We start from the raw sequence: 14,865 nt of genomic DNA on the forward strand, positions 1-14,865 counted from the left end.
GGCTTGCCTAGTATATCTCACTGAACCATCGCAACTCTACTTCTCGACATCAAAATCCCCCCATCGTCTTCTCCACCGCTCGACTCTCCATTAACTCTGCGACCATCGTAACTTGTCGCGAAGAAATCTCTTCGTTTCTATCCTATTGGGCCTTTTGGTCTCTTGATTTAATGTGGGTTTTGTTTTAAACTGGGTTTGGTTGGGCTCTAAACACTAAAGCTTAGAGCAGCATTATCGCTGCCTCTTAGCCCGCCTCTTAGCCCAAGAAAACATTTAAAAACAATAAAGAGGCAAGTCTTGGGTAAGGGCTGGAAGACCCGCCCCTTAGGGACACGTGTGAAGCGGTGGTTCTCCTCCGCGACCTCTCTCTCGGTGGTTGAAAAAAAAACCAAAGTCTTTTGATTCTTCCTCTCTTTCTCTGTTCGTCTCTATCTCTTCCTCTCTATCCCTTCGTCTCTGTCTCTCTGATCGGACCTCCGTTTGGATCTCTGTTCCAAGTCGAAACCAGAGAACTCTTGTTGAGAGTTGCGATTGTCTCTCTCGATCTTCTCCAACCCCTTGATTGTTTTTCTTCTTCTGGTAAGCTCGTTTTCTCTCTTCACCGTTGCCGGCGATCTCCACGATGACACCTGCTCGTGTTCTCTTCTGTTTCATTTCTGAATCAGTTTCTCTAGATCATATAATTTCTGAAGAAATCTTCAATTTTCTATGTATGGAAGCCATTAGAGAGATATCAAAGCATCAAACTTTTGTTCATCGTTCAATTTTGTTCAATTTTCGATCTCACGGAAGCCATTAGAGAGATAAAGGTCAACACTTTATTCATCGTTCCATGGTTTTTCATGTGTGTGTATGATATCAAAGCATCAAACTTTTGTTTGTTTAGTAGTTAGACGGTGTGGTTAAGACGTTGCTAAAGTATTGTGTGATACTAAAGGATTAAGTTTTTGTTTGTTTCGTTGTTGGACGATGTGGTTAGTTGCTGAACTATCACTTGTCAAACGAGTATTAGATCATGAATGTTTTGTTTAATGGTAGTACTGTGAGAGTTGAAGATTATATAAACTTGTAATTTCTGTTGCTGAATTCGTCAAATCATTCACTTGATTTTGTAAGAGTGTAATGCGATGTTTTAATCTGATGTCACATCTTGCTTGTCTTCCTTTCTGTATGTTTTATAACTACCACGGGTCTAAAGTTAATTTTATGGATGTTGTTTATGCTTTGAAGAGGCAAGGTCGCAGTCGCACTCTCTATGGCGTCGGACGAGGCTGCTTCTTGAGCTTGACGCTGCTCCTAGCTTGTCTCAGAAACATCAGCAGATTGCAAAGAGGGAAGGAGCTGTCAAAGAGAAGGTAACTCATTGATTCTAACTCCGCTTTTCATGGGAACTGTGTTAAAAGCAGTGGACTGTAATCATATTGCTTGTATTGAAAACTTGCAGATCATAGTCTATTCTTCTGCAAAAGCCTTTAGAGGAAGCAAAAAGGACAGAAGCATTGCAGAATGACCATGCCTGTGTTGGATCATTTCAGAGCTTCATGAATTATTGATAGCTCGTGGTGGTTTAGTAATGTTGATGTCACTGGGATCACTCGTGGAAAGGTTTTCAGGTGAAGACTGATTTTAAAACTATGATCTTTTCTTTTTCTTAGATAGAACGTAGGTGTTAGAATAGTCAAGTAACAATGTGCTTTAGTGTCTAGAGTTAATGGATGTGTTGTTGATGTAATTTTCTTGGATCACAAGGTTTCAGTGCATAGAATGAAAAAAAAATAAGAACCCCAAAATAGGAGACTACCATTGGAGACCAAAAATTAAGGCAACTCTTACCTAAGGTTCTTAATTAGTTTTAATTACTAAAATAATGAATAAGAACCCCAAATGGGGTTATGGGTTAATCATGCTCTTATGCTTGTATCTTTTACATTTCTTTTGCATTTTAATTTGAAAGCTAAAGTTCAAAAAAAAAAACAAGCTTTATTTCCTTTGGATACATATGTGAACATGACAAACAAAAACTCGGCCCAGTGTGTGTCCAAAAACTAAAGCTGACGTGGCGAACAATGATTTGTTATACTATCGTGTCGAGCATATTTTTCTCACAACGCCACGATTTAGCAATTAATCAATAAATTCAAAAAAGAAATTAAGTATAAGAGGAAGACCTTCGTCTTCGTTGACCATCATCAAACACTAAACGCTCTTTCTTTCTTTCTTTCTCCGCCGTGCGTAAGGCTAAAATTATCAAACCCGTCGGTCTCGGAGGTGATCGCTCTTCCCCTTCTCTCTACATTCCTTATAAACATTTCGGATCTCTGATTGTTTCCCCTCAAACATTTTCTTGCTTGGGATACAAATCGGGTGTGTGGCATTGATCAGATCTGTGTTGATTGTTGATCTAGCGTTTCTTAGATCTGTTTCGCATCTTCTATTCATCGAATTTTATATATGGATCAATAGATCTGGTGTTTAGATCAACCACTTGAGATAAAGTAAAGTTTGCATCTTTGTTCAGATTCATTGATTAATGTGTAATGCTGACGAGCTAGATTCGTTAATTTTTGTGGGGTTTGTTTGTTCGCGTGTAAAGCTTACAACTTTGGATCGATAGATCTGATGATGTAGTTCTGATCGAATGCAGATACAGGTTGATTTGGTACTACATCAATGGGAGGAGGATTTAGAGTTTTGCATTTGGTGAGGCCGTTCTTGGCCTTTCTGCCTGAGGTGCAGAGTGCTGACAGGAAGGTGCCTTTCAGAGAGAAGGTTATCTACACTGTCATCTCTCTCTTCATCTTTCTTGTCTGCAGTCAGCTTCCTCTCTATGGTATTCATTCAACGACGGGTGCCGATCCTTTCTACTGGATGCGTGTCATTCTTGCTTCCAACCGTGGGACTGTGATGGAGCTCGGTATTACTCCTATCGTCACGTCTGGGCTCGTGATGCAGCTCTTGGCGGGTTCTAAGATTATTGAGGTTGACAACAATGTCCGTGAGGACCGTGCCCTCTTGTAAGTAACGTTGTTGTTTCTGCTTTAGAATGCCTAGAATGAACTATGTGAATTGCATCTGTAGTCGAACTGTGTCTGTGTCTGGTTTGTTTTGATCATGTCTTTTCTGTTTTAGGAAAATCGTAAAGCTGTGGTCGTGTGAGTTCTTATTCTGTTTTTGGACTTGCTTTGTAGGAACGGTGCTCAGAAGCTTCTAGGTATTCTGATAGCCATCGGTGAGGCTGTTGCATATGTTCTTTCTGGAATGTATGGCCCCGTTGGACAGCTCGGTGTTGGTAACGCCATTCTCATCATCCTCCAGCTTTTCTTTGCCGGAATCATTGTTATCTGCCTTGACGAGCTTCTTCAGAAGGGATACGGTCTTGGCTCAGGAATCTCCCTTTTCATTGCCACCAACATCTGGTAGGATGAGTTCTTCCTTTCCTTTTTTAAATCCCTATCACAAGATCATTTTTGGTAAACGGAATGCTTAAAAAGTTTGAATTGGTGATACGCAGTGAGAGCATTATCTGGAAGGCATTTAGCCCAACGACCATCAACACTGGTCGTGGAGCTGAGTTTGAAGGTGCTGTTATTGCATTGTTCCATATGCTGATAACCAAGTCCAACAAGGTTGCAGCTCTCCGCCAAGCGTTCTACCGGCAAAACCTTCCAAACGTTACCAACTTGCTTGCCACAGTTCTGATCTTCCTTATTGTGATCTACTTCCAAGGGTTCCGTGTGGTCTTGCCTGTGAGATCAAAGAATGCCCGTGGGCAACAGGGTTCTTACCCAATCAAGCTGTTCTACACCTCTAACATGCCCATCATTCTCCAATCTGCTCTCGTCTCAAATCTTTACTTCATCTCTCAGGTACATACATTATATCCATATACGAACGTTTGAATTATGTCCACAATAACTTAATGCTAACGTTCTATCTCTGCGTGGTCAACAGCTTCTCTACAGGAAGTTCAGTGGAAACTTCTTTGTAAACCTATTGGGACAATGGAAAGAATCTGAGTACAGTGGGCAATCTATTCCAGTTAGTGGTCTGGCTTACCTCATCACAGCTCCAGCAAGGTAATGCAAATTATCTTCCAATATCCATTTTAATCCATCAAATTGTTATATGCATCAATCGGTTCAATGAATTAATTTTACTATATGGTTGCAGCTTCTCGGACATGGCAGCTCACCCGTTCCATGCTTTGTTCTACATTGTTTTCATGCTCACTGCTTGTGCTCTTTTCTCAAAGACATGGATTGAAGTCTCTGGATCTTCTGCTAGGGACGTAGCTAAGCAGCTCAAGGTATTAAAATCAAAACAGCTCGCAATACATAACTCGAGTACATCATACATGGTGTGTTGGGTATTTGATATTGAAAAACTCCATGCGTGACAGGAACAACAAATGGTGATGCCTGGACACAGAGAGTCAAACTTACAGAAGGAGCTGAACAGGTATATCCCAACAGCAGCAGCTTTCGGAGGAGTGTGTATTGGTGCACTGACCGTTCTAGCTGATTTCATGGGAGCCATTGGGTCGGGCACTGGAATTCTTTTGGCGGTCACAATCATATATCAATATTTCGAGACCTTTGAGAAGGAAAAGGCAAGTGAACTCGGCTTCTTCGGGTTCTAAGTTAGCCTAACTTTGCTTAGCAAAGGGAGAGTTAAAACAGAGAAGGCACTTTAGCTTCTGTGCCAGCCTCAAATGGTTGGAACAGACCGTTTGAGGATAGCATTTGGGGTAGACTTTTTTGTTGTTTTAACAAAACTTTCACTTGTAGTTTCTCTTTTTAATATAATTTTATGTTTTTATGTTACTTTAAAAAGTTGAATACCTGATAGACACTTTTCTCATGTATGTTTCTAGGAGTTTCAAACATGATCGAATAAACAGTTTTACATTTTTGAATTAAAAGAAGTATATCTCTTGTGGCAAATGTGGAAAATCATGAAGATCTGTCTTCAATAATGTCATGGGTGATCTTATTTCAAAGTCACGGAACCTGAACCTACAGTTTTAAGTTAATGCTATATATATAAAGCATTATGTTGGTTGCTAATGATAATTGTTAAGTATCCAAAGAATATAAGCGCGACCATGAGTTTCCCAAGCAGACTCTTGACCCGTATAAAGAAAGCCAGTGAGAATTCAAAAGCATAAAAATGAAAGCTGTTGAACAAAAACCGAAGATACTATACAAGTTGGAACACAAAGACAAAGCTATAAGCCTATAAGCCTTTGCTTTTTTTTCTTTGGTTCTTCAGTTGCATTGATCAAAATTTGAGTTTGCTTGTTTTCAAAGTTTACAGAAGATGACAAATACACTCACAGTGACATGGTGAGGATCCGTTCTTTTCTCTTTCACTCTCCCTACCCAACAACTCAAATAACCGATAACCTATATAACTGGCTCTCAGCTTTATAGCCACGGCTACGTGACAAGTACACAAAACCCATGAGGCTGAAACTGCCTAGTAAGAGTTTTGCCAGAGGTGCTGCTGCTGAGTTTGCTTTGAAGGTTGGCCTTGCGAGCCACCCTCCCTTGGGTTTTGCTGTTGGTGCTCCATTGACATTCCGGTCTGTGACTGATAGTAGTTAGGGTAACCGAGCGATCCATGTTGCTGCTGCGCCTGTTGCTGAGCTTGTCGAAGTTGCTGAGCTTGCTGTTGTGCTTGAAGGTTGTAGTAGGCATTGCTCTGGACACCAGACATTGTTTGAGAACCAGGTCCATGAACCCATAAAGGCGAGTTATCATTCTGCGATCAAACAAACAGGTCAAAAGAAAGATCTTTTCATGCAAGTGTCATAATGAGAAACATACCTGATGTTGTTGTTGTTGTTGTTGTTGCTGAAGTGACAAGAGATGGCTGTTGTGTTTGTATTGTAGACTCATGATGTCTTCATAACTAAGTGTTGCCCCAGAAGGAGCTGCCTGTTGTTGTTGTTGGTTAAGAGCTCCAACACTGCTTGAATTCCCAAACCCATACGCGGAGGAGATGGGGGCAGAAGTTGCTGACTGAGGCAAATTACTGGCTAAGACGTTGTTTTTGTACTGCGGAAGCAAAGCGGCCAGTGACGGGTGGTATGGGCTATTACCAGCAAATGGCATGTATGGGTAGCTCTGAGGCATCAAAGGATAACTCATCATGTTGGCAAAGTGAGTTAGAGGCACAGTATGCTGAGAGTATGGATGCATTGGTAGCTGTTGAGTAGCAATATTAGCACCGGGTAAGTTCTGCTGGCTTGGCTGCGTTGTTTGAATACCACCACCATCTCTGAGTGCCTACGTGTAAGAAAATATAACTAAAACACTGTAAAAGAAACAATTTCCTAAACAGTTTGATGGGTTGTTCTACTACTAATACATTGCAACATGAAAAACAGAGATATGCTATTTGATTAAAAGAAGCGTTTCAGTCTAAAGGTAAGGGGATCACCTCTGGCATAGAAATGCTTTGGCCACCTAGTGAGGAATCGTTGCTTCTTGATGGCATGGACTGTGCCCCTGGGAAAGTCGTGTACTGAAGCTCAAGCTCCCTCGCACTTTGTGCTGTCTGTGCCAATAGAGTGTTTGGAATAGAGTTTGTATACCCTTGCTGAAACCAAATGATGTCAACCAAGACTTTATAAGGATATGATTAGCATCATACAAAGCCATCTTTAAAATATAAAAGGACGTTCTCTTAAAAGCTATAATCCAACACCATACGCTGAGAAACCTTTGGGAACTTGGTCATAATATAAGTAGCTTACCATTACATTTGTTAAAGAGGTAAGATTCTGCATCTGGTTATGCATGCTCGCCTGTGAAGCATCAAACGCAGTATTCATCTGCTGCTTGGCGTTTTCATATGCATACTCTTGATCGGATTGAGCAACGGAGTACTGGTTCTCCTGATGAGCGGTTTCAGGATTTTCTGGCAACAAATCCTCTCCCTGAGATTCTGAAGAATCATTGTAATTTTCTGCAGTAGACGCATGGACCGTATTTCCATTGGACATGCTTCCTAGAGGTTCATCTCCATAGAACTCGGTGTTTCTGTTCATAAGACGATGAAAATTAATGGTTAATACAAAGGAAAAGAGGGCAGAAACTAATTAGAAAAGGAAAATCAGTAATAAGGGCATGCCTAGCATCAGAATGTTCAATCTGTGGAGCTACATCAGATGCCTCTTCTAAGTTGTTGTTGTTCAAAGGTCTTGATCCGAAACTTCCAAAGCTTAAGTGTGAGCATTCTTCTGTATAGACTAGAAGATGATCTGGAATTAAGACATCAGGTCTAACCTCATCATGGGAGGAGTGTTTATCATGGTTCTCTATGCTTAATTCTTGAAGGTTGGCAGCAACAGACGAAACATTATCTTCATCTGCAACAGAATATTGACACGCTGGAAAGGTTTAGCATAAACCAAATACAGGAGAAGCCTAAGTAGAGTAGTCTACCTGAATTTCAAATTTGAAACCAAAAGACTAGACAAGATTTTTTTTCATTTCCCCAGTAACAAACATGATCAAGTTAGAGAGACACATGGTTCTTCATGACATAGTATCAATGAGGTGTGACATTTAATCAAAAAAAAAAAAAATCAATCAAGCATTTGACAAATAATGTGCCATTATGATCTAAGGTCTTTCTAGACATGCTGTTGGAAACACTTATACAATGTACAATTCTTACCTTTCTGGTGCTCAACAGGATGGTTCTGCGTTGTTTCGTGTCTGTATGGAGCATCATCAAACTCAGATGACACTCCAGATTCATCTTCTGGAACAACTCCACAAGCGACAGTGTCAGCCTGAATCTGATCTCTTCCAAGATTTCCACAGGGACCATTATCTGCTAACTGTGTATCTTCCCATTGGCCCTTCAGTTGTTGATCTCCTCTACTGGACTGATAATCTGCTGGACCACTGCATATCTCTGACTCAGTTGGTGCCACTGATACAGAAGCAGTGCTAGCAGCAGCCATTGGCTTCTCAATCGAGGGCCATTGATCTTTTACAGGTACATGTTGATTTGCGGCAATTTCATGCTCGTGATTTTTCTGAGAGTTGGCTGTTTTGTTATGAGGTCTACCCATCTTCACAATATCAGCCATAGACATCTGACCTGCAGCTCCAAACCATGCAGTTTGCTGTCCAGAAACAGGCTGCGATGATGATATCCTACCACCCGAGCCAACAGTTGCCGTTTTACTGTCCACAGCAACGGAATCACTGCAAAATATATATACAACATAAATGAGCAACCTGCTACTCAAATGTAGAGATGAAACAAAAACTGCAATTTTCGAAGATGTCAATACACACAGCAAAAAAATAAAATAAAATAGAAGCAAAGTAGTCACTAATCATAATTAGAATCATTGTTTGAAAGAAAGAACACATGATAGTATAAAAATACAATAGAGCTGTCCACGATTAGCTTATGCACTATGGTATTTTCTTCTCTTGGTTTAATAGCATATGGAATTTGAAAAGATCATATGTTCTTCATTTGCGACATGTCATGGTTCCCTAATCCCTACCCTTAGAGAAGTTCTTGTTTTGCATTCATGGAGCTATTCATACAAGAAAGATGAAGTGGGCGAACCTGTGTGGTATCTGATGGTGGCTGGATACTCCAGACGTAGAAGAAAAAGAAGCTGCATAAGTCTCCTTCTCGCTCTCTCTCTTGTTTGAAGTTTTTCCTTGAAAACTTCTCGACTCTGAACAACAAAAACATGTGAAGAACAAGGATTCAGGGGATTGAAGTTAAGAAATTTTTCTGATCTAGTATTTCAAAAGCCAAAAAGCAATTTATGTACCACTAGAGCTGAAAGAGGTAGCTCCACTTCTTCCAGGTCCTCCAGCATAACGATCAGAACCACCTCTACTCCCACGGTTGTAACTGTTACTGTACCCTCGTGGCCGGGAATCCAGTATATCCCTATTCTGAACAGCAAGCAAACTATATAAACTCTCCAACATTACAATAAAATGAAACAAAAAGTTAACTGAAATCAACATAAAGGATCAAGTATCACATGAGAGTAGTTACTTAATACAGTTGTTTGTAAGGCACTAAAAAAAATCAGTGAGATAAACATCAACCACATGGTTTGAGCATTACACTAAGTATCTGATTGAAACACAACCATAGAAAAATATAAAATCTCACCTCTTTCTTCTTTTCTTTTTTGCTCTTAACCTCATGAAAAGGATCTGGATAATGAAAGAACATGAATCAGTATCAACAAATCTAAAACACCTAATCAATACAAAGTCTCAGTGACAACATCTTCATAGAATAGGTGTAAAGCCTAATCATCTACGCATTCACTTCCTGAAAATGAGAGAAAAGGATTAAGAAGAGAAGAAAGGAGGAACCTTGGGAGAGGAGGCGATTAACGGCTTCATTAGGATCCATGTTACAGTCTTTGAGCACGGCATAGATCTCTGCCTCAGGGCAGCAGTTCACAATCTCTTTCAAGCTTTGTACCATCTTCCTCGACCCTGACGGGATATCAGTTATCCCATTATAGCTTTTCTTGCCGCTCATCTTCTCCGCTCTCTCTCTCTCTCTCTCTCTCAATCAGATCTGAACAAAACAACGTCGCGAAATGAAGAGGAAGTAGAAGAAGAGAAGGTTTAAGTAACCAGCGAGAACAACAAGTTTATACATACCCTCTGTCCAAAGGAAACCCTCTCTCTCTCTCTTATGATTTTTTCATTTATTTTATTTTTGTTTCAGTTGACTCGAGACCATCGTCATTATTGGAGTTTATCCACTCTTTTTATTACTGTTGTGTTGTGTTCTCTCATCATATGTTAGCTTTGGCTATCATTACACATCAACTGAAATGATATTATACAGTTTTGAGCCGAGGGCAGTGTTATAACTATTTCAACAAAGCAAAAGCATAGCTTGTCTCATTTCGATTATGTCACATTTTTGTATGTACTCAAGAAACTATAAATCATCTTAAAATATGTGGGTCATATATAGCATCTATTATAGTATAACACACACCGAAAAATCTTTGTGTATGTTGTTTGATCGATACTGCGCATTCCGCTTCCGGATCTTAAATGAATCATTTGCAAAGTTATCTGAATCCGAGCTTGATGTGGTCCGGAAGTTGCAAGAAAACTTTGAGAGGATATAAGTCTTTTCACCAGAAGCAAAAATGTCCAAGTGAACTCACTAAGAAAGGATGCAAAGATCATAGGCACCATTTATGTTTCCATGTAGATCAAACAAGGCATTCCATTTAATAGTCACATATGACTCATTATGACTCATAAGACTAGATAACGGAGAAGGTGATGGATCTCTTGTACAAAGTTCTCCATATCCTTGAGAACCAGGGGAACTCAAACTGCCATGTTCATCATTCCCTGACATGCTCAGTAAACATAAAGATCAGAGAAACTACAAAAAGAGCACTAATCAAAACAGATTCTTACAAACTAAGACCAAAGTGTATAATTTAATTAGCGTGTGTACTACCAAGAGTTCCAAAGTAATATGAATTCCTAGTGTTTCAAAGGAGAAGTCAGTACCATGACCATCGAAGCCTTTGTTGCTTGGACTGGCTCCTATGGCTTCCTGCTCCTTCTTCTTCTTCTTCAAGGCCTTTCTCTTCTTCGCACCAGACGGCATGATCAATGGATTGTAAACCAGCAGCAGATGAAAAATCGGAAATAAATATTTTATTTGATTGATTTGTATGTTCGTGGTGTGTGGAGTTGAGTTGAGTTGAGAGTTTGTCACCTTCTTATCTGTTTTGTTTAGGGAAAATCAAATGTCAACAGTCAAGTAGAGAGGAGGTAAGGGCATCTCCAACCCTACTCCATATTTTACTCTAAAATTGAGAAAATGGAGTGGAAAATGGAGTAATGAACAAAAAATAAAAGCATTATTTTCCACTTCATTTTCTTAATTTTGGAGTAAAATATGGAGTGGGGTTGGAGATGCTCTAAGGCATCGCTGTTAGACCAACTCCAAGGAAATATCAAAATACCAAGTTGCTATAGTTTTATGTTTTACTAAAACATTAAAAATAATTTTATTTCACCAAATCTGATAAATAGTGTTATTTCAAAGGAATTTCTTTGTAACAAATTTGTTGTAACACTATTCATGACAGTAAATATTAAAATAGCATATTTTTATTTAAGTATAGATGAATTAACATTATAGCTAAAAACAAAGAATCAAACCGAACATTAAATCAAGTTTAATTTATAATTGTATTAATATTTTTATTTTTTATTATTTTTTTATAAAAACCACATCATTTTTTTCTATTGGACTGCACTATTTTTTTTTCAAAACGGTATTATCCCGCATAATACATAAACCGTAGTTAGATCATACCGTACTTTCATTCTATATATCGCTCATATCATAAAATCCGTTTTGCCAGTCGGAACCTTATTGTATTTATGTGATTACTAAACGTCCCATAGTTACAGTCGATTGTTTCTTTTGTATCAATTAACTTGAAAAAGCTAGAATTTATGGTGGTTGGTACTTGGTAAAACTTACGTTGGGGATTAACCATTCACTCTTGTCTCTTGTTATTTAATTAAATTTTTAGCTCGTAGACTAGTCCGGCCTAAGTAACCCAACAAATTCTGTTTTTTTTTTCCTGACCTAAATTCGTCGACCTGTGACCTATTTAGGTCTATAGTATCGGCCGAGTAGGACTGAATCAAGCCTAAATATGCACACAGATTTGACATCTCTATTCTCTGCAGGTTGATGGGATGTTTTTGTATAATGTCAACCTCAACGTGCCACTTTTAGATGCTTTAAGTAACGTGGCATGATCCCCATCGTCCTTTTAGATTCATACGGTTCTTCAAGAACTGCCCAAAATGATTTTTATTTCTTGGTGTACACTATAGAATCTATGCTAAAATCTAAACATAGCTTCATCTTCCAAGGCAACAAGGTGCAGTTGGTGTTTTGACTTTTGAGACTTGCCTTCTCGGATTAAGAATTAAGGCAGAAACGAATGGCTATAGAATCTAAAACTAAGCTGAGAGAAGACTTTTGTCAAATGTGAGAAGACCAAGTCCATTGTCAATTTCAGAATCATGGTGTACCACAAACTAAGACTCTTAAAACGTGAAACCCACCTGTGGAATACAAAGGTCATGTTTACAAAAGCAAAAGCCAACAATCACATAGACACATTAAGCCCCATACCTTAGCTAGAGATAGAGCACAACAACCAAGAGATGAGAGGGTCTGCATCGTTGGTAACGTTAAACCACAAGATTCTCCGACCGTGTAGGAAACTCTTGATCAGAATCACCAAGAGCTGTCCTCGGCGCCAAACCCGGCATTTGAAACTCAAGAAAGCTTCTTCTTCTTCTTCAAGTAAGCCAGGGAACAAGGTTACCAAGGTGGTGGCCTTGTTCTTCCTCTCTTTCCACAAGAAGAAGCAGAAGAAAGAAAAGATGAAGCGGCTTAACGAACTAAGGAGCTACTCCCACGCTGTCAGTGACCAGAAGAAGACAAAGAAGAAGGCCTCAAAACAGGAATCAAGCAAGAAGAAGGTGTTCCCATCAAGAATCACAATGTCTTGGCTAGGTCAGGGTAAGGGTAACAACACTCATGAAGTTCCTCAAGATCATGATCCACGTAGAGACAGCACAAGCGCATTCATTCCTTGATGTTTTGAAACAAGACCAGCAAAGATAACATTTATCAAATTTTAACTCTATTATATGTGGCTCTCTCAATGTACACTAAAGATATTTGTCCTCGATATCTTGAGATCATTCATGTGTTTGCATTTTGGTCACGCTAAAAAGTTATTAAAATATTGTTGCATATGACTATTAAAAATTAAAATCAGCCAAATATTTCAAAACTCAAGAATCCAAATCATTTAAACACAAAGAAGAGAAGATAGACATTGGATTCTTTATACATCTATCATACAAGCACGGACCATTTGCTTCATTCCCTACCTAACCTTAGGCAAATCAATCAACCCACGGAAACCAGTGAGAAGTTTGATACATCATGAATTATTATTCTCCGACCAGTTCTTGTCAGCACCTCCATTGTAAGAGGACCTAAAAACAGGGAAAAAAATAGGAAAAATCAAAATGAAGAATTTAGAAGCTTAGAGCTTCCTTCTACCCTCAAAGAACATAGACAAATGTTGCTATAAACTCTTTTCATTTTTTCAAAAAAAAAAAAACTCTGTAGAAGATCTGATAAAGTCTTGGAGGACTGCTTGCCAAACGATCCTAAGACCAAGACTAGATTTAGAACACCATATTCCATTTGAAGCTAAGCGTTTAACACATTAACCAGCATTACATGAATAATTATCTAGAAACTGAGTATACGAAAAGAAACAAAAAATGAAAATGATTTGAGCAAGTCTTACTCTTTGGAGAGGATGAACCTGGAACGAAGTAGTAGCAGCTGAAGAGAATCGAAGCCATGACAGTGTCAGCGGTGGGAATGAACAAGTGTGAGTTTAAACTCTAAGAGAGAGAGAGAACGAGAGTTAAGAGTGAGTTTAAGTAAAGTTATGATCTTTGGTGAGCCGCGTGCTTATAGTTCTGCACAGAGCACGTTTATCAAGAGAGTGAGAAAGAGACTTTTTGTTTTTTTTTTGGTCTCGACGTTTCGTGTTTCGAACATCCTCTTCACGTTCTTAATCAAGAAGGGGAAATAAAGACTTTCCCCACTTCAATTAGCTTTAATTAATATGGGCCCGTAATGGGCCGGAAACAAATAAGGCTAAACAATAGAGTTCTTCTGGAAAAAAAATATGAAAACAAAAATACATTAATTTCGGGTTTAAAATCATTTGTAAATACTAAATATTAGTCATTTTTTGCTAATGTCCATCTTCTATAAATTTTAATTTTGCGAAAAATTTAACTTTGAAAGTAGTGTAAGAGCAAATAATTTCAACAATTCATAATCTCACAAAAAGAGAATTCATGTGAGAGTTATGAACTTTGGTCAAATCATGTACGCAAAATTTTAGCGGATTGTATTTAACTAAGAGTTCTTTGTGATTTGTATTGAAATGATAAATCTACTCATATTCAAATATGAATTTTAAAAAATCATTTAAAATTCACTGTCATTAAACCTGACATTTTATAAAATATTATGAAGTCCACTGTTATTGAAAATATTTTAAGTTGTGAAGTTTTAAAGCTTCTAAGTGATTTTAGAGTGTTTGGATGTAACTTCTTAATCAAAAGAAAAAAAATAAAACTCAAATCTCATAGTTTAGGTGATATTCTAGAGTGTTTTAACAGAATCACCTTAAATTTTTGAATTCATTAAAATTATCCAAAACCTCGTTAAAAATCAAATCACCTCAAACTCTAGATTGAATACCCTCCCCCCCCCCCAGATTTTTAATCGTTTATCGGTCAAATTTTTGGGTTAAAAATGGATATAGTATGAAATGAAAGTATTTTATGTCTATTTATGGTATTCTCAACCATACTATGTGGTGTTTTTAAATTCATGTTATAACATATGCAAATAAAATTATATGAGAAGATTAAGGAAAAATGAGAAGAAAAACCTAGATTTTTATTTTGTTAGAAAAGAAGAAAAGGTTAGAGAAAATTTTTATTTGGGTTGTTAGTAATTAATTATCTCTTAACTAAAGATAAATCGTAAAAAATAATTCTCAACTAAAAATTTATACGAAATAAACTATCAACTTTAATTCCGTCCTTTATGGCTTCGATGGAAATTAGATCAACCTGACAGAACTCACACAAACATGCACTCACCATCTTCACTGCTTTAGACAAAACTCTCTATGAAGAAAAAAAAAATCTATCCGAAGCTAAGGTAAATATCTACCTTTCT

General features: G+C 38.1%; 3 protein-coding genes across 6 annotated transcripts; 2 read left to right on the forward strand and 1 right to left on the reverse strand.

Annotated features, from left to right (window-relative positions):
* Nucleotides 1-303: 303 nt before the first annotated feature.
* LOC106437815 (protein transport protein Sec61 subunit alpha-like) lies at nt 304-4,909 on the forward strand. Of its 3 annotated transcripts, XM_048775260.1 has the most exons (9): nt 304-579; nt 1,231-1,355; nt 1,445-1,613; nt 2,645-3,014; nt 3,189-3,416; nt 3,512-3,866; nt 3,952-4,076; nt 4,171-4,306; nt 4,400-4,909. In XM_048775260.1, exons 4-9 carry the CDS (start codon nt 2,671-2,673, stop codon nt 4,637-4,639), a joined length of 1,428 nt encoding a protein of 475 aa, XP_048631217.1. In that variant the 5' UTR covers nt 304-579; nt 1,231-1,355; nt 1,445-1,613; nt 2,645-2,670; the 3' UTR covers nt 4,640-4,909. The 3 variants fall into 3 exon arrangements, with proteins under 3 accessions (XP_048631217.1, XP_013734256.1, XP_022571652.1); XM_013878802.3 differs by lacking the exons at nt 304-579; nt 1,231-1,355; nt 1,445-1,613 and adding an exon at nt 2,130-2,268; XM_022715931.2 differs by lacking the exons at nt 304-579; nt 1,231-1,355; nt 1,445-1,613 and adding an exon at nt 2,194-2,268 and having other exon boundaries at nt 2,651-3,014.
* A 226-nt stretch (nt 4,910-5,135) lies between these two features.
* LOC106437817 lies at nt 5,136-9,703 on the reverse strand. 2 transcript variants are annotated; one of them, XM_013878803.3, is made up of 10 exons: nt 9,378-9,703; nt 9,169-9,212; nt 8,816-8,942; nt 8,602-8,716; nt 7,687-8,225; nt 7,138-7,375; nt 6,761-7,046; nt 6,445-6,603; nt 5,829-6,290; nt 5,136-5,763 (listed from the first exon to the last, which is right to left on the reverse strand). In XM_013878803.3, exons 1-10 carry the CDS (start codon nt 9,547-9,549, stop codon nt 5,479-5,481), a joined length of 2,427 nt encoding a protein of 808 aa, XP_013734257.1. In that variant the 5' UTR covers nt 9,550-9,703; the 3' UTR covers nt 5,136-5,478. The 2 variants fall into 2 exon arrangements, with proteins under 2 accessions (XP_013734257.1, XP_048631215.1); XM_048775258.1 differs by having other exon boundaries at nt 7,138-7,396.
* Nucleotides 9,704-11,896: 2,193 nt separating this feature from the next.
* BNAA03G15790D lies at nt 11,897-13,079 on the forward strand. Its single transcript, XM_013885046.3, has one exon. The coding sequence runs from the start codon at nt 12,240-12,242 to the stop codon at nt 12,675-12,677; it is 438 nt and encodes a 145-aa protein (XP_013740500.1). The 5' UTR covers nt 11,897-12,239; the 3' UTR covers nt 12,678-13,079.
* The last annotated feature ends 1,786 nt before the right edge of the window (nt 13,080-14,865 follow it).

The sequence above is a fragment of the Brassica napus genome, chromosome A3, assembly GCF_020379485.1.
Source record: "Brassica napus cultivar Da-Ae chromosome A3, Da-Ae, whole genome shotgun sequence".
Classification (NCBI taxonomy): domain Eukaryota; kingdom Viridiplantae; phylum Streptophyta; class Magnoliopsida; order Brassicales; family Brassicaceae; genus Brassica; species Brassica napus.

What these genes read in the sequence shown, in the direction of transcription:
- LOC106437815 (XM_048775260.1), top strand. Translation starts at nt 2,671, where the DNA reads ATGGGAGGAGGATTTAGAGTTTTGCATTTGGTGAGGCCGTTCTTGGCC. An exon ending in CTCATCACAGCTCCAGCAAG is followed by an intron (nt 4,077 to 4,170) that starts GTAATGCAAATT and finishes ATATGGTTGCAG; the next exon opens with CTTCTCGGACATGGCAGCTC. An exon ending in ACGTAGCTAAGCAGCTCAAG is followed by an intron (nt 4,307 to 4,399) that starts GTATTAAAATCA and finishes CATGCGTGACAG; the next exon opens with GAACAACAAATGGTGATGCC.
- LOC106437817 (XM_048775258.1), bottom strand. Translation starts at nt 9,549, where the DNA reads ATGAGCGGCAAGAAAAGCTATAATGGGATAACTGATATCCCGTCAGGG. An exon ending in TAATCGCCTCCTCTCCCAAG is followed by an intron (nt 9,213 to 9,377) that starts GTTCCTCCTTTC and finishes TTCATTATCCAG; the next exon opens with ATCCTTTTCATGAGGTTAAG. An exon ending in TACCTCTTTCAGCTCTAGTG is followed by an intron (nt 8,717 to 8,815) that starts GTACATAAATTG and finishes TTTGTTGTTCAG; the next exon opens with AGTCGAGAAGTTTTCAAGGA.
- BNAA03G15790D (XM_013885046.3), top strand. Translation starts at nt 12,240, where the DNA reads ATGAGAGGGTCTGCATCGTTGGTAACGTTAAACCACAAGATTCTCCGA.